The sequence below is a fragment of the Heptranchias perlo genome, chromosome 13 (genome assembly GCF_035084215.1).
Source record: "Heptranchias perlo isolate sHepPer1 chromosome 13, sHepPer1.hap1, whole genome shotgun sequence".
Lineage (NCBI taxonomy): Eukaryota > Metazoa > Chordata > Chondrichthyes > Hexanchiformes > Hexanchidae > Heptranchias > Heptranchias perlo.
Window position 1 is genome coordinate 24,707,199 of NC_090337.1, and position 18,278 is coordinate 24,725,476.

The window sequence follows — 18,278 nt, forward strand, 5'->3', positions numbered from 1 at the left end:
GGATAGACCAAAAATTCCACATTCCGCATCACTCTCAGGCATGAGGTCAGGTAGAAAGACCAAATCGTAGCATCACAACAATGTTGAGAAAGGTGGCTGAAGAGTCAGGATGAGATTGGGATTTAAAAGTACCACTGATTTTAATATCTATCTCGTGGGACTGTCACCTCATGTACGGGAGGCAATGACACGCCGCACAATGCGGCTACAAAAGCACTTTTTCTGTACACCCCAGAAGTAGCCACAGAACAGTGGGTGCAGCAGTTGGTTCAACAGGTGGAGGAAATACATAAACAGATAGCGGGAGCAAGTGGTCAAAATCAGAAAAAGATGCTGCTGTTCTTTAACAAAGGTGCAACACCTGTGGCATATCAAGTGGGAGATCAGGTGATGGTACAACAGATTTGTGAAAAGAAATCTTTTCCCAAGCCCATATGGGAAGGGTCGTATGTTATTGTACAGAAAGCAAGCCCCTCAGTTTATATAGTGCAATTAGACAGTAGCGAGTCAAGCACTGATAAATGGTTCCATTGTGTACAGTTGAAAGCACTGAAAGGTATCCTGGACTCAGCTCATCAGGGGTTCCTGAAACCACCGATGGTTTTCTTTCTTTTTGTCTTTTGCAGGTATCTGTGGGAACACTGCTCATGCTGATGGCGGCTTTAAGCCATGGGGAGTGGGGGCATACAATATTCAGAGTCAGAGGGAAGAGAAGGAGTACATGGTATAATGTGACAAGTGGTAGTGCAGTAGTCCTTGAATGTAACATCACCGGCTACAACTTGCAGGTGAACCTGGATGTGTATTTATTCCGGAGGAGACTAGAGTAAGTCAAGTCGGAACACTTCTTTGGTTGGCAAAACATCGGCAAGGTGGGGATTCCCTATGAGGGTACGTTGATGTGCAACAGGAGTCTTAAGAAACAGTGATGTGTAAGAACCTTGAACTTGCCATTTTTCTGGCATAGACATGAGGGCCGATATGGATGTTTCCCTGCACACATGCCTGACTACAGCCAGTGTGGACTTAGTCTAAAAATTGAGATTATTGTAATTAATACTTCAGAATGGGAGGTGCAGAAAATAAAGCAGGCTCAAAGTCCCCATCTTCTGGAAAGACCCATAAATGGACTTGTAGTTACACGTACACATGAAGCTTTATATAATGATTTGCAATTCGAGATTATTCCTACTCTGTTAAACCTTTCCTCTATATCTTTGCCTTCCACATGATGCAATCGAACACATGTTGATTTTTATCATGCAATGCTAAGAGAAATGGTACACGATTTTACTAAGCGCAATTCGGGAAGAGATATAGAAGAACCGTGGCCTCCTTTGATGCCAGGTCAGGGAAAAGATGAGGACCCGAGAGTTAAGAGAGAATTAGTAGAATGGATAATTATAGGAGCAGCTGAGGCTACAGTGACATGGAACATGTGTTGATATTGAGGCAATGTGGGAACATGATGAAACAATCTGCAACCAAATGAAAAGGGCTATTTCAAGGAATGAATAGACAAACAGGGGATGTTATTTCAGAGGCAAGAGAATCCCTGATTTCAAAAGGAGAACTAAGAGAAGGGTTAGGAAAGGTTAAGGATAAAGTTAATGCTGTAATCATTCTGAGTAGCCAAAATTTTAGAGAACAACTGGTCTCAAAGACAATCACTTGCAGCGTGTACGGAGGGTATGTGCTGAATCAAGTTCAAAAGGGCTTAACCGATATAGAAACAAACAGATCAATAATTTCATATTGAACAAACAAATTAAAATCTGGAGATCAGATGGGGATATGGATTGGTGTAAGGTGCGAAGATATGGATCATTATTTTGGGACTGGTTCCTGTGACAGTGGCAATACCATTGCGAACTGTTGATGAGAAACCAATGGAAGTATTCAAAGTTGAGTCGCTAGGCGTGGTGGAGAATGATATAAACAAGTAATTTGTGAACTATCCGAGGATATTAGAAAGGAAGGGATCTGCAAAGCAGTAGCACTTCATGTTGTTCAAGGAGAAGTGAGGCCTGGTTATGCAGATGTGACATTTTATAAATCGCACTGCCAGCCTGTGGTTTCACCCTGGATGAAGATTCCCCTAATTGTACTATTTCAATCACTCGATGGAATTCAAAAAGGACCAACTTCGCCTTCTCGGAGAGAGGAAGGGATTGTGTTACAACTAATGAGAAGCACGACACGCACGGGGTCACTTCGTGCCCGATTGGGTGGTAAACATTTTGCCTTAAACCAACCAATATGACTAAAATTGGGGATAGAGAATTGGTGCCTGTAACGGCCGACAATATTACAGAAATTCAAGTGAACATTAACCTCCAGGCAGAAGCACTAGGAGCAGTTATAAGTTTTGGCCATCCAATTTCACCCTTTTCCTTGAGCTTTAAATTTATATTACATCGCTTTAGTACATCGCAAAAATATTTGGTATATATGCAATAAGAAAACAATAACATTGAACGGTCTATTGCCACCCTGAGTGATCACACCTAGTGGGAGATTGTGTACAATACTGGACAACAAGAAATGTGCAAATAAAATGTACCATCACAAAGAGAAGCATTGACTATGTTGATGCTGAATCCAGGATGACAGCTGCAGTTAAAGCCTCCGATTGTATTGTTGCAGATTTGTTGACAGGTCGATGTGTTGGCTGCACATTCGTCAATATCTGGAAATACAAGTCCAGTCATTTTTAGTCAGTAACATATTTTCTTAAGCATATTATGTCAAACTAAATGATGTGTATTCAACAAATCCCGATGCACGATAAATTGCCAGATTGCGATGTACATTCAACAGTAATATCACGGGTTTTGTTTTTCTTCAAAATATAAAATTGTGAACAAAGAACTTGCTGAAATTATGGATACTATGTGGGTAAAATTTAAGGTCTGCAGACACACAAATTGGGTGGTAGTCCTTCAAGGACTAAACCTAACCACTGGTCTCATTTTAGCAACATTACAAAAACTTGCCCCATTCGCTATCCGTCTCCAACTTCACCCATTACTAAACCCAATCTGCTTCTATTCCTAGGTATTTCCTCAACCCTAATTGGAGGCTCAGCAGGCCTTAATCAAACACAACTACGAAAAATCCTAGCCTATTCTTCAATTGCCCACCTAGGTTGAAGAATTACAATTTTACATTATTCTCCAAACCTCACTCAACTTAACCTGATCCTATATATTATCATAACTCTAACAACCTTCCTTCTATTTAAAACATTCAATTCTACAAAAATTAACTCCATCACTATTTCAACAATTAAATCTCCCCTACTAACAGTCATTACCCGAATAACACTTCTCTCTTTAGGAGGGCTCCCTCCCCTCACTGGTTTTATACCCAAATGACTAATTTTACAAGAATTAACCAAACAAAATCTAGCAATTCCAGCCACGATTATAGCCTTAACAACCCTCCTCAGTTTATTCTTCTACTTACGCCTATGTTATGCTACAACCCAAACTATATCCCCAAATCCTATTCTTAATAACCACCTGATGAACAAAATCCCTCCAACCTGACCTAATCCTACTTACCTCCGCTATCCTTTCCACCCTTCTCCACCCTCTCACATCCACCATCCTTATAATAAATACTTAAGAAATTTAGGTTAAACAAGACCAAAAGCCTTCAAAGCTTTAAGAAGAAGTGAAAATCCATTATACACCCAGCCTCATTTTCCTTTGCATTGACTTCAGTGGAAAGGAAACTCAGGCGGGTGTAAAGCAGGCGACTGATCCACTATTGCCTATTTTACGCCCTTGCTGAAGTTTGATGTTGTGTCCAGGATCACAACGGCATGTCTGGACTCCAATTGTATTGCTGCAGATTTATTGGTCTATGTGTTGGTTGCACATTCATTGATATCTGGAGATATAAGTGTAAACCGGGGCAGGCCAGGTGGAGAAGAAACAAATTATTCGAATATGGTAGCATAGTGGTTATGTTACTGGACTAGTAATCGGAGTCATGAGTTCAAATCCTCCCACATGCAGCTGGGGAATTTAAATTCAATTAGTTAAATTCAATTAATAAATAAAAATCTGGAATTAAAATATTAGTATCAGTAATGGTGGCCATGAAATGACCGGATTGTCGTAAAAACCAATCTGGTTCACTAATGCCCTTCAGGGGAGGAAATCTGCCGTCCTGGCCTATATGTGACTCCAGACCCAGAGCAGTGTGGTTGATTCTTAATTGCCATCTGAAATGGCCTAGCAAGCCATTCAGTTGTACAATCTCACTAAAAAAAGTCATAATAAGAATAAAACCGGACAGACCACCCGGCATCGGACCACTAGGCACCGGACATGACAACGGAAAACCAAGCCCAGCCGACCCTGCAAAGTCCTCCTCACTAACATCTGGGGACTTGTGCCAAAATTGGGAGAGCTGTCCCACAGACTAGTCAAGCAACAGCCTGACATAGCCATACTCACAGAATCATACCTTTCAGCCAACGTCCCAGACTCTTCCATCACCATCCCTGCGTACGTCCTGTCCCACTGGCAGGACAGACCCACCAGAGGTGGTGGTACAGTGATATACAGTCAGGAGGGAGTGGCCCTGGGAGTCCTCAACATACATTCTGGACCCCATGAAATCTCATGGCATCAGGTCAAAGATGGGCACGGAAACCTCCTGCTGATTACCACCGACCGTCCTCCCTCAGCTGATGAATCAGTCCTCCTCCATGTTGAGCACCACTTGGAGGAAGCACTGAGGGTGGCAAGGGCACAAAATGTACTCTGGGTGGGGGACTTCAATGTCCATCACCAAGAGTGGCTTGGTAGCACCACGACTGACCGAGCTGACCGAGTCCTGAAGGACATAGCTGCTAGACTGGGCCTGCGACAGGTGGTGAGCGAACCAACACGAGGGAAAAACTTACTTGACCTCGTCCTCGCCAATCGACCTGTCGCAAATGCATCTGTCCATGACAGTATTGGTAGAAGTGACCACTGCACAGTCCTCGTGGAGACGAAGTCCCGTCTTCGCACTGAGGACACCATCCAACGTGTTGTGTGGCACTACCACTGTGCTAAATTAGATAGATTCAGAACAGATCTAGCAGCTCAAAACTGGGCATCCATGAGGCGCTGTGGGCCATCAGCAGCAGCAGAATTGTATTCCAGCACAATCTGTAACCTCATGGCCCGGCATATTCCTCACTCTACCATTACCAATAAGCCAGGAGATCATCCCTGGTTCAATGAGGAGTGTAGAACAGCATGCCAGGAGCAGCACCAGACGTACCTAAAAATGAAGGTGCCAACCTGGAGAAGCTACAACACAGGATTACATGCCTGCTAAACAGCGGAAGCAACATGCTATAGACAGAGCTAAGCGATTCCACAACCAACTGATCAGATCAAAGCTCTGCAGTCCTGCCACATCCAGTCGTGAATGGTGGTGGACAATTAAACAACTAACGGGAGGAGGTGGCTCTGCAAACATCCCCATCCTCAATGATGGCGGAGTCCAGCACGTGAGTGCAAAAGACAAGGCTGAAGCAATGCAACCATCTTCAGCCAGAAGTGTCGAGTGGATGATCCATCTCAGTCGCCTCCCGATATTCCCACCATCACAGAAGCCAGTCTTCAGCCAATTCGATTCACTCCACATGATATCAAAAAACGGCTGAGTGCACTGGATACAGCAAAGGTTATGGGTCCCAACAACATCCCGGCTGTAGTGCTGAAGACTTGTGCTCCAGAACTAGCTGCACCTCTAGCCAAGCTGTTCCAGTACAGCTACAACACTGGCATCTACCCGACAATGTGGGAAAATGCCCAGGTATGTCCTGTCCACAAAAAGCAGGACAAATCCAATCCGGCCAATTACCGCCCCATCAGTCTACTCTCAATCATCAGCAAAGTGATGGAAGGTGTCATCGACAGTGCTATCAAGCGGCACTTACTCACCAATAACCTGCTCACCGATGCTCAGTTTGGGTTCCGCCAGGACCACTCGGCTCCAGACCTCATTACAGCCTTGGTCCAAACATGGACAAAAGAGCTGAATTCCAGAGGTGAGTTGAGAGTGACTGCCCTTGACATCAAGGCAGCATTTGACCGAATGTGGCACCATGGAGCCCTCGTAAAATTGAAGTCAATGGGAATCAGGGGGAAAACTCTCCATTGGCTGGCGTCATACCGAGCACAAAGGAAGGTGGTGGAGGTTGTTGGAGGCCAATCATCTCAGCCCCAGGGCATTGCTGCAGGAGTTCCTCAGGGCAGTGTCCTAGGCCCAACCATCTTCAGCTGCTTCATCAATGACCTTCCCTCCATCATAAGGTCAGAAATGGGGATGTTCGCTGATGATTGCACAGTGTTCAGTTCCATTCGCAACCCCTCAAATAATGAAGCAGTCTGAGCCCGCATGCAGCAAGACCTGGACAACATCCAGGCTTGGGTTCATAAGTGGCAAGTAACATTCGCGCCAGACAAGTGCCAGGCAATAACCATCTCCAACAAGAGAGAGTCCAACCACTTCCCCTTGACATTCAACGGCATTACCATCGCCGAATCCCCCACCATCAACATCCTCGGGGTCACCATTGACCAGAAACTTAACTGGAGCAGCCATATAAATACTGTGGCTACAAGAGCAGGTCAGAGGCTGGGTATTCTGCGACGAGTGACTCACCTCCTGACTCCCCAAAGCCTTTCCACCATCTACAAGGCATAAGTCAGGAGTGTGATGGAATACTCTCCACTTGCCTGGATGAGTGCAGCTCCAACAACACTCAAGAAGCTCGACACCATCCAGGACAAAGCAGCCCGCTTGATTGGCACCCCATCCACCACACTAAACATTCACTCCCTTCACCACCGGTGCACAGTGGCTGCAGTGTGTACCATCCACAGGATGCACTGCAGCAACTCCCCAAGGCTTCTTCGACAGCACCTCCCAAACCCGCGACCTCTACCATCTAGAAGGACAAGAGCAGCAGGCACATGGGAACAACACCACCTGCACGTTCCCCTCCAAGTCACACACCATCCCGACTTGGAAATATGTCGCCGTTCCTTCATCGTCGCTGGGTCAAAATCCTGGAACTCCCTTCCTAACAGCGCTGTGGGAGATCCTTCACCACATGGACTGCAGCGGTTCAAGAAGGCGGCTCACCACCACCTTCTCAAGGGCAATTAGGCTTGGGCAATAAATGCCGGCCTCGCCAGCGACGCCCACATCCCATGAATGAATTTTTAAAAATAACTTTATTAAGCATTTCTCAATATTATCGACACTTACACATATTGAAACTAAGAATCTGCAATAGAAGCAGGTTCTAAGAGTTCATATTCAGGACAAGTTTAGAGCCTGTGAACAAACATTAACGAACTAATAATCTGCAAGGACAGACATGGTGTGTTCCAGGCACCGAACCAGATAGTCAGGAGAAGAATGTTATTAAGATCATCAGAAAAAGATGAGAAAGCGTGAGAAAAGCAAAGAACTTCTAGCATCGACCAGAGTCAGCAGGTTAGAACAATTGATCTCAAAGGCAATCACTTTTAATATGTGGGGAGTGTATGTGCTGAATTAAGTTCAAAAAGGGTTAACTGCTCTACAAATTCAGCCTTAGAATGTAACATGAGACGCAATCTTACTTGTTCTATTTAAAATATATTACTTGTTATATTTAAAATATGTTGTGGGAAAAATTCGATGCGGGTCCATTTTGGGAGGTGGTGCTACCACCCCGCGCCCGATGGACCCTGCGCAGGCAGGACGCAAGTTTGGACCCAAGGAAGCACTTACCTGCAATCAGCCTTCCTTTCCAGGCCTTGCACGTGGAATCAATGGAATTCGCACGTTCCACCACCAGAGGGAGCTCAATCTCTTAAAGGGAGGATGTTTCTTAGCAATCTCTTAAAGGTAGCTGGTACCTGTTATTTGCTGAAAACAACAGTCTACTGTCTGCACTGAGTCTGAACGGAGAACAGACATCGCACACTTAAAATACAGATGCAGGTCCCATCCCTATGTTTACGCACTGATGAGTTATGTTAAAACATTGAATAAAAGTTGAGCACTACTAAATCCCACATCCTCCAATCTGCACGCCAGACCTCACCAATCTGCCGGTCTGAGTTGGGACCAGGTCTGAGAGAGTGCATGTACCAAGGTTCTCTGCTGATACACTAGAGGCCTTAGGTGCAAGAGGTGGACAGAAGGAGGGGCATCCTATATCCGCAGGGGGGGTGGGGGTGTGGGCAAGAGGCCCTCCAGACATATACTCAAAAGACAGTGAGAGGAAGCGGGGGACAAAGTCAATGCCAGGCGCACAACCTCATGAACATGGATGCAGTGCAGGGAGAAGTTCAATGCTTTGACATGAGCAGTCAAGGTGAGTGAGGTCAACTGTCAAGTGGCATCTCCTACCAACTGCACCACACACTACACCCCCCCATCACCCACATACCAATAAACTCTTTCCATCAGTACTCAACTGTTCCAATCAGATGCTTCCTCTCACCCTTACACAATACCACTATTTCAAGCCGCCCACCCACAACTCACAGGCCACACACACTGGCAGCTATTCAACCATGACAGGCACATCACCCAGACACACGTCCCGCTTTCTTACAGGAGAAGGTGGCGCATATCAGGAGGCAGCAAGTGGCAGTGGCATTTAGCCCCTCGAGCCTGTTACACCATTCAATGAGATCATGGTGGATCTGTGACCTAACTCCATATATCCATCTTAGCCCCATATCCCTTAATACCCTTGGTTCACAGAAATCTATCAATCTAAGATTTAACATTCACAATTGAGCTAGCATCAACTGCTGTCTGCAGAAGAGCATTCCAAACTTCTCCCACCCTTTGCGTGTGGAAGCATTTCCTAACTTCACTCCTGCACGTCCTGGCCCTAAATGTTATGCTATGTCCCCGCATTCTAGTATTAAACTGTAGGAGACCTCCAAAAACAGTTACAAATGTCTGGGCAGCCAGAAGCAATAATCCAGCCGTTAACCTGTAAATCCTGCATGGTCCCTTTAAATAGCGCTGGTGGGGGTGGTGGGGGGTTCAAAACAATGGGCGCTACACGGCTCAATTTAACGCCCATTACATCTGAGAATTGTATTATTGCAATGTCCAAACATTACGTCTTTCTATATTTATTTTCTGAAGCGTTGTCACTCCAGCTCATTATAAAACAACAAAATATAACTGGTTTTTAAATCTGTCGTAAACTCTGGCATGAGTTGCATTATTTTCAGCACCATCAGCACTAAATGCCTGTTAAAGATAAGGTCCAATCCTTACTACTTCCTGTTGTTGTGGAAATGACAGCGATTGTTGAAATTGTTGTGGATTCGGTTGTCGATGGTTGAGTGGTGCTCTCTGGAGTTGGTGGAACTGTTGTCCCTGAAGTGGATGTAGAGGTCAGTGTTGCAATTGTTGATTGTACTGAGGAAGGAGAGGTTGCTGTTGTTGTTGCAGTGCTTGACGTAGCTGCTTGAACAAAACAACAAGATTAGTGCGGGATACTGGATGACTAAAGATATAAAGATTAAAATGAAACAGAAAAAGGAGGCTTCTGACAAATGTAAAGTTCATAATACAGTAGAAAACCAGGCTGAATTCAGAAAGTACAGAGGAGATCTAAAAAGGAAATAAGAGGGGCAAAGAAAGAGTATGAGAATGTATTAGCGGCTACCATAAAACAAAGTCCTAAAGTCTTTTATAAACATATAAATAATAAAAGGGCAGTCAAAGCAACAGTGGGACCAATTAGGGACAAAAAAGGAGATCTTCTTATGGAGGCAAAGGGCACAGTTGAGGTACATCAGTCTTCACTAGAGAAGAGGATGCTGCCATTGTACCAGTAAAGGAGGAGGTAGAAGCAATATTGGATAGGACAAAAATAGAGAAAGAGGACATACCTAAAAGATTGGCAGTACTCAAAGTAGAAATGTCACATGGTCCAGATGGGATGCATCTGAGGTTACTGAGGGAAGTAAGGACAGAAATTGTGGAGGTTCTCAAGTCAGCACAGATTTGTTATCGGAAAATCGTGCTTGATTAACTTGATTGAATTCTTTGATGAAGTAACGGAAAGGGTCGATGACAGTAGTGCAGTTGATGTTGTGTATATGGACTTTCAAAAGGCATTTAATAAAGTACCACATAATAGACTTATTAGCAAAATTAAAGTCCATGGGATTAAAGGGACAGTGGCAATGTAGACACAAAATTGGCTGCTGGACAAAAATCAGAGAATAGTCGTGAACAGTTGTTTATCAGACTGGAGGGAAGTATACAGTGGTGTTCCCTAGGGTTCAGTATTTGGACTGTTGCTTTTTTTGATATATATTAATGACCTGGGCTTGGGAATAGAGGGTATAATTTGAAAGTTTGCAGATGAATTGAAACTCGGAAATGTGTAGTAAACAATTTGGAGGGTAGTAAAATCTTCAGGAGGATGTAGACAGACTGGTAAAATGGACAGACATATGATGCATGAAATATAATGCAGAGAAGTGTGAAGTTATTTTGATCGGAAGAATGAAGAGGGGCAATATAAACTAAATGGTACAATTTTAAAGGGAACGCAGGAACCCAGAGACGTGGCAGTACACAAATCTTTGAAGGTGGCAGGACAAGTTGATAACACTGTTAAGAAAGCGTATGTGATCATAGGCTTTATTAATAGAGGCATAGAGTATAAAAACAAGGAAATGATGCTAAACCTTTTTAAAACACTGGTTCGGCCGCAGCTGGTGACTGTGTTCCATTCTGGGCACCAGGCTTTAGGAAGAAAGTCAAGGCCTTAGAGAAGGTGCAGAAGAGATTTACTAGAATGGTAGCAGGGATGAGGGACTTCAGTTATGTGGAGAGACTGGAGAACCTGGGGTTGTTATCCTTAGAACAGAGAAGGCGAAGGGGAGATTTGATAGAGGTGTTCAAAATCATGAACGGTTTTGATGGAGTAAATAAGGAGAAATTGTTTCCAGTGGCAGAAGGATTGGTAACCTGAGGACACAGATTTAAGGTGAGTGGCAAAAGAACGAAAGGCAACATAAGAAAACATTTTTTTACGCAGCAAGTTATAATGATCTGGATTGCACAGCCTGAAAGCAGAGTGCAGGATCAGCGATAAAAGGAGGAGCGAGAGAAAAGAGATTGAGCAGAGCCCGGGATCAGCAATAAAAGGAGGAGAGACAGAGAGCGGAGCACGGGATCAGCGATAAAAGGAGGAGAGACAGAGAGCGGAGCACGGGATCAGCGATAAAAGGAGGAGAGACAGAGAGCGGAGCACGGGATCAGCGATAAAAGGAGGAGCGACAGAGAGCGGAGCACGGGATCAGCGATAAAAGGAGGAGAGACAGAGAGCGGAGCACGGGATCAGCGATAAAAGGAGGAGAGACAGAGAGCGGAGCACGGGATCAGCGATAAAAGGAGGAGAGACAGAGAGCGGAGCACGGGATCAGCGATAAAAGGAGGAGCGAGAGATAGAGTGGAATGCGGGATCAGCGATAAAAGGAGGAGAGAGAGATAGAGCAGAATGCGGGATCAGCGATAAAAGGAGGAGCAAGAGAAGAGAGAGGAGCGCAGGAGAGAGGTGATAAAACACTTAAAGTGATGCCAGCACAAGGGAAGGAACTGATTGGTGAGTAGCTGGTGAGTGTTTTCTTTCTGGTGAGTTTTTTTTTTGAAGTCTTTAAGTTTATTTTTGTTAACTTTAGTTAATAATATAATAAATCGAGGCATGGCAGGGCAGCTCAGACCCATCGAATGCATGGCCTGTGCCATGTGGGAACTCCAGGCCGCTTCCCGTGTCCTGGACAACCACACAAGCGTCGTCAGCTAGAGGAGCTCGAGCTCCAGATTTCCGAGCTTGAGCAGCAGCTGGCAACACTACAGTGCATCCATGAGGCTGAGAGTTTCGTGGATAGCAAGTTTCAGAAAGTGGTCACCCCACAGCTTTGGAGAGTGCAGGCAGAGAGGGACTGGGTGACCGCCAGACAGACAAGGAGGAGCAGGTAGCGCAGGGGTCCCCTGAGGGCATCTCGCTCTCAGACCAGTATTCTGAGTACTGGTGGGGGAGATGGTTACCCTGGGGAGTGCAGCCAGAGCCAAATCCACAGCACCATGGGTGGCTCAGCTGTAGGGGGGGGAAGGAGAATGGTCAGGAGAGCGCTAGTGATAGGGGATTCTATACTCAGGGGAACAGATAGGCGTTTCTGCGGCCGTAGATGCGATTCCAGGATGGTATGTTGCCTCCCTGGTGCCAGGGTCAAGGATCTTACCAATTGGCTGCAGAACATTCTGGAGGGGGAGGGTGAACAGCCAGAGGTCGTGGTCCATATCGGTACCAACGACACAAATAGAAAGACAGATGAGGTCCTGCAGGCACATTTTAAGGAGTTAGGGAAGAGATCAATAAGCAGGACCTTAAAGGTAGTAATCTCAGGATTACTCCCAGTGCCATGCGCTAGCGAGTACAGAAATAGGAGTTTAGAGAAGATGAATGTGTGGCTGGAGAGATGGTACAGGAGGGAGGGCTTTAGATTCCTGGGGCAGTGGGACCGGTTCTGGGGGAGGTGGAACCTGTACAAGCTAGACAGTTTGCACCTCAACAGGGCCAGTACCAATATCCTCATGAGGAGATTTGCTAGTGCTGTTGGGGATGGTTTTAACTAGCTTGGCAGGGGGGTGGGAACCTGAGCATAGATTCAGAAGAGAGAGAAGCAGAGCTGGAAATGGAAGGCAGAAAATTAGTAAGTGAGTTTGGAAGGCAGAGGAAACAGGTTAGAAACTAGACAACAAAGGAGTTTGGCAATGCTTGATGGTATATACCTCAGTGCAAGGAGTAGAGTGAATGAGGTAGATGAGCTAAGGGCACAGATAGACACGTGGAAGTATGATATCCTAGCTATTATGGAAACTTGGCTTAAACAGGGGCAGGAATGGCAGCTGAATGTTCCTGGTTACAGGGCTTTCAGACGAGATAGAGAGGAGGATAAAAAAGGAGGGGGTGGCAATATTGGTTAAAGAAACAATTAGAGCTGTGAGGAGAGATGATATGTTAGAAGGATCATCAAATGAGGCCATATGGGTTGAGCTAAAGAATAAAAAAGGGGCAGTCACACTGTTGGGAGTGTACTATAGACCCCCAAACAGTCAGAGCGAGATGGAAGAGCACATATGTAGGCAGATTTCAAAGAAGTGCAAAAACAATAGTAGGGGATTTCAACTATCCTAATATTAACTGGGATACAATCAGTGCAAAAGGTATGGAGGGCGCAGAATTCTTAAATTGCATTCAAGAGAACTTTTTTAACCAGGACATAGCAAGCCCAGCAAGAGGGGGGGCAGTTCTGGATTTAGTTTTAGGGAATGAAGCTGGGCACGTGGAAGGAGTATCAGTGGGAGAGCATTTTGATGGCAGTGATCATAATTCACTTAGATTTAACATAGTTATGGAAAAGGACAGATATAGAACAGGAGTAAAAGTTCTAAATTAGGGAAAGGCCAATTTTACTAAGCTGGGATGTGATTTATCAAAAGTGGACTGGATACAGCTACATGAAGGTAAATCAGTGTCAGAGCAGTAGGAGGCATTCAAGGGGGAGATTCAAGGGGTTCAGAGCAAACACGTTCCCACAAAGAAACAGGGTGGGACTGCCAAATCTAGAGCCCCTTGGATGACAAGGGTAAGATCTTACAAGGGTAAGAGAAGGCAAAAAAGGGAAGCTTATGTCAGACACCAAGAACTCAATACTGCAAAAAGCCCAGAGGAGTATAGAAAGTGTCGGGGAGAAATTAAAAAGGAAATTAGGAAAGCAAAGAGAGGGCATGATAAAATACTGGCAAGTAAAGTTAAGGAAAACCCAAAAATGTTATAGAAATACAGAAAGAGCAAGAGGATAACTAAGGAAAGAGTAGGGCCTATTAGAGACCAAAAAGGTAAGCTACGTGTGGAGATGGACGATGTGGGTATGGTTCTGAATGAATACTTTGCGTCTGTTTTCACAAAAGAGGGGGACAATGCAGACATTGTAGTTAAGGAGGAGGAGTGTGAAATATTAGATGCGATAAATGTAGTGAGAGAGGAAGTATTAAGGGGTTTGGCATCTTTGAAAGTAGTTAAATCGTCAGGCCCAGATGAAATGTATCCCAGGCTGTTAAAAGAAACAAAGGAGGAAATAGCGAAAGCTTTAGCAATCTTTTTCTAATCTTCCCTGGCTACATGCGAGGTACCGGAGGATTGGAGGACTGCGAACGTTGTACCGTTGTTTAAAAAGGGAGAAAGAGGTAGACCGAGTAATTATAGGCCAATCAATCTAACCTCGGTGGTGGGCAAATTATTGGAATCGATTTTGAAGGGCAGCATAAATCGTGATTTAGAAAGGCATGGGTTAATCAAGGACAGTCAGCATGAGTTTGTTAGAGTAAGGTTGTGTCTGACGAACTTGATCGAATTTTTTGAGCAGGTAACAAGGAGGGTCGATGAGGGTAATGCGTTTGATGTAGTGTACGTGGATTTTAGCAAGGATTTTGAAGGTCCCACATAGCAGACTGGTCAAAAAAGTAAAAGTCCATGGGATCCAAGGGAAAGTGGCTAGTTGGATCCAAAATTGGCTCAGTGGCAGGAAGCAAAGGATAATGATTGACGGGTGTTTTTGCGACTGGAAGGCTGTTTGCAGTGGGGTCCCGCAAGGCTCAATACTAGATCCCTTGCTTTTTGTGGTATATATTAATGATTTGGACTTGAATATGGGGGGCTTGATCAAAACGTTTGCAGATGATACAAAAATTGGCCGTGTGGTTGATAGTGAGGAGGGAAGCTGTAGACTGCAGGTAGATATCAATGGACTGGTCAGGTGGGCAGAAAAGTGGCAAATGGAATTCAATCCAGAGAAGTGTGAGGTAAAGCAATTGGGGAGGACAAACAACGCAAGGGAGTACACAATAAATGGAAGGATACGGAGAGGTGTAGAGGAGCAAAGGGAGCTTGGAGTGCATGTCCACAGATCCCTGAAGGTAGCAGGACAGGTAGATAAGGTGGTTAAAAAGGCATACCGGATACTTTCCTTTATTAGCCGAGGCACAGAATATAAGAGCAGGGAGGTTATGCTAAAACATTGGTTAGGCCACAGCTTGAGTACTGCGTACAGTTTTGGTCACCGAATAACAGGAAAGATGTGATTGCACTAGAGAGGGTACAGACGAAATTTACAAGGTTGTTGCCAGAGCTGGAGAATTTTAGCTATGAGAAAAGATTGGACAGGCTGGGGTTGTTTTCTTTGGAACAAAAGAGGCTGAGGGGAGATTTAATTGAGGTATATAAAATTATGACGGGACGAGATAGAGTGGATAGGGAGAAACTATTTCCCTTAGAAGAGGGGTCAGTGACCAGAGGGCATAGATTTAAAGTAATTGGTAGAAGATTAGAGGGGAGCTGGGGAGAAATTTTTTCACCGGAGGGTGGTGGGTGGCTGGAACCCACGGCCTGAAAGGGTGGTAGAGGCAGAAAACCTCAACTCATTTAAAAAGGACTTGGATGTGTACTTAAATGCCATAACCTACAGGGCCACGGACCAAGTGCTGCAAAGTGGGATTGAGCTGGATAGCTCTATTTCGGCCGGCATGGACACTATGGGCCAAATGGCCTCGTTCTGTGCCGTAACATCCTATGATTCTATGAAAGGGTGGTTGAAACAGATTCAATAGTAACTTTCAAAAGGAAATTTGACAAATACTTGCAGGGAGAAAATTTACAAGGCTATGGGGAAAGAGCAGGTGAATGGTTCTAATTGGATAGTTCTTTCAAAGAGCCGGCACTCCCGAATGGCCTCCTCCTGTGCTGTATCTACTATAATATTATGATGCTATGATATTTCTTTTAGATATCTGATCAAAAAATCATCCTGCTATTGCTTTCCTTCCAGAACATGCAGTGTAAAATGCCTGTTGAAGATAATTTCTTCTGCTTACTACTTCCTGTTGTAGTTGAACTGATCCCTGTTGTTGAGGTTGGTGCTGATTCCGATGTAGATGGTTGAGTGGAGGTCCCTGTACTTGTTGGCACTGTTGTGCTTGTTGTGCCTGAAGTGGATGTAAAGATTGGTGTTGCAGTTGTTGATTGTACAGATGTAGAAGATGTCCCAGCAGGAGTAGTTGTAGTAGGAGCAGTTGACGTAGCTGTGCAAACAGAATGGAAATTCAGCCTTAGAATGTAACATGAGAATCAGTCTTAATTGTTCTATTTAAATTATATTACGTAACATCTGAGAAATATAATATTGCAATGTCCAAACATTACGTCTTTCTATATTTATTTTCTGAAGTGTTGTCACTCCAGCTCATTCTAAAGCAACAAAATATAACTGGTTTTTAAATCTGTTGTAAACTCTGGCATGAGTTGCATTATTTTCAGCACCATCAGCACTAAATGCCTGTTAAAGATAAGGTCCAATCCTTACTACTTCCTGTTGTTGTGGAAATGACAGCGATTGTTGAAATTGTTGTGGATTCGGTTGTCAATGGTTGAGTGGTGCTCTCTGGAGTTGGTGGAACTGTTGTCCCTGAAGTGGATGTAGAGGTCAGTGTTGCAATTGTTGATTGTACTGAGGAAGGAGAGGTTGCTGTTGTTGTTGCAGTGCTTGATGTAGCTGCTTGAACAAAACAGCAAGATTAGTGCGGGATACTGGATGACTAAAGATATAAAGATTAAAATGAAACAGAAAAAGGAGGCTTCTGACAAATGTAAAGTTCATAATACAGTAGAAAACCAAGATGATTCAGAAAGTACAGAGGAGATCTAAAAAGGAAATAAGAGGGGCAAAGAAAGAGCATGAGAATGTATTAGCAGCTACCATAAAACAAAGTCCTAAAGTCTCTTATAAACATATAAATAATAAAAGGGCAGTCAAAGCAACAGTGGGACCAATTAGGGACAAAAAAGGAGATCTTCTTATGGAGGCAGAGGGCATGGCTGAGGTACATCAGTCTTCACTAGAGAAGAGGATGTTGCCATTGTACCAGTAAAAGAGGAGGAAGACGCAATATTGGATAGGACAAAAATAGAGAAAGAGGACATACCTAAAAGATTGGCAGTACTCAAAGTAGAAAAGTCACATGGTCCAGATGGGATGCATCTGAGGTTACTGAGGGAAGTAAGGACAGAGTCAGCACAGATTTGTTCAAGGAAAATCATGTTTGACTAACTTGATTGAATTCTTTAATGAAGTAACGGAAAGGGTCGATGGCGGTGGTTCAGTTGTTGTGTGCAATACACTTCCAAAAGGCATTTAATAAAGTACCACATAATAGACTTATTAGCAAAATTAAAGTCCATGAGATTAAAGGGACTGTGGCAACATATATACAAAATTGGCTACGGGACAAAAAGCAGAGAGTCGTGGTGGACGATTGTTTATCAGACTGAAGGGAAGTATACAGTGGTGTTTCCTAGGGTTCAGTATTTGGACTACTGCTCTTTTTGATATATATTAATGACCTGGGCTTGGGTATAGAGGGTATAATTTCAAAGTTTGCAGATGAATTGAAACTCGGAAATGTAGTAAACAATTTGGAGGGTAGTAAAAACCTCTGGACGACATAGGCAGACTGGTGAAATGGGCAGACACAGGGCAGATGAAATTTAATGCAGGGAAGTGTGAAGTGATACATTTTGGTAGGAAGAATGAGGAGAGGCAATATAAATTAAATGGTACTTTTAGAAACGGCGTGCAGGAACAGAGAGACCTGGCAGTATATGTACACAAACCTTTGAAGGTGGCAGGACAAGTTGATAACACCGTTAATAAAGCATATGGGATCCTGGGCTTTATTAATAGAGGCAGAGAGTATAAAAACAAGGAAATGATGCTAAACTTTTTTAAAACACTGGTTAGGCTTCAGCTGGAGTATTGTGTTCAATTCTGGGCACCATGCTTTATGAAGGACGTCAAGGCCTTATTGAGGGTGCAGAAGAGATTGACTGGAATGGTCGCAGGGATGAGGGACTTCAGTTATGTGTGAGAAGCTGGGGTTGTTCTCCTTTAGAACAGAGAAGATTAAGGGGTGATTTCGTAGAGGTGTTCAAAATCATGCAGAGTTTTGATGGAGGAAACAAGAAAGAACTGCTTCCATTGGCAGAAGGGTCAGTAACCAGAGGACACAGATTTAAGGTGAGCAGCAAAAGAACCAGAGGCGACATTGAGAATCCCTACGTGGTCAGTTTTCAGTAAAATATTAAGATGCCTATGTGGCAAAGAAGC

General features: G+C 44.2%; 1 protein-coding gene across 1 annotated transcript in view; it reads right to left on the bottom strand.

Annotated features, from left to right (window-relative positions):
- Window positions 1-9,311: 9,311 nt before the first annotated feature.
- Window positions 9,312-18,278, bottom strand: part of LOC137331111 (uncharacterized protein DDB_G0280315-like) — a 41,589-nt gene continuing 32,622 nt past the window's right edge. The window contains exons 8-10 of the mRNA XM_067994716.1: window positions 16,479-16,667; window positions 15,991-16,197; window positions 9,312-9,501 (exon numbers count right to left, since the gene is read on the bottom strand). Coding sequence (XP_067850817.1) covers window positions 9,312-9,501; window positions 15,991-16,197; window positions 16,479-16,667 — 586 coding nt within the window. The remainder of the gene's footprint in view (window positions 9,502-15,990; window positions 16,198-16,478; window positions 16,668-18,278) is intronic.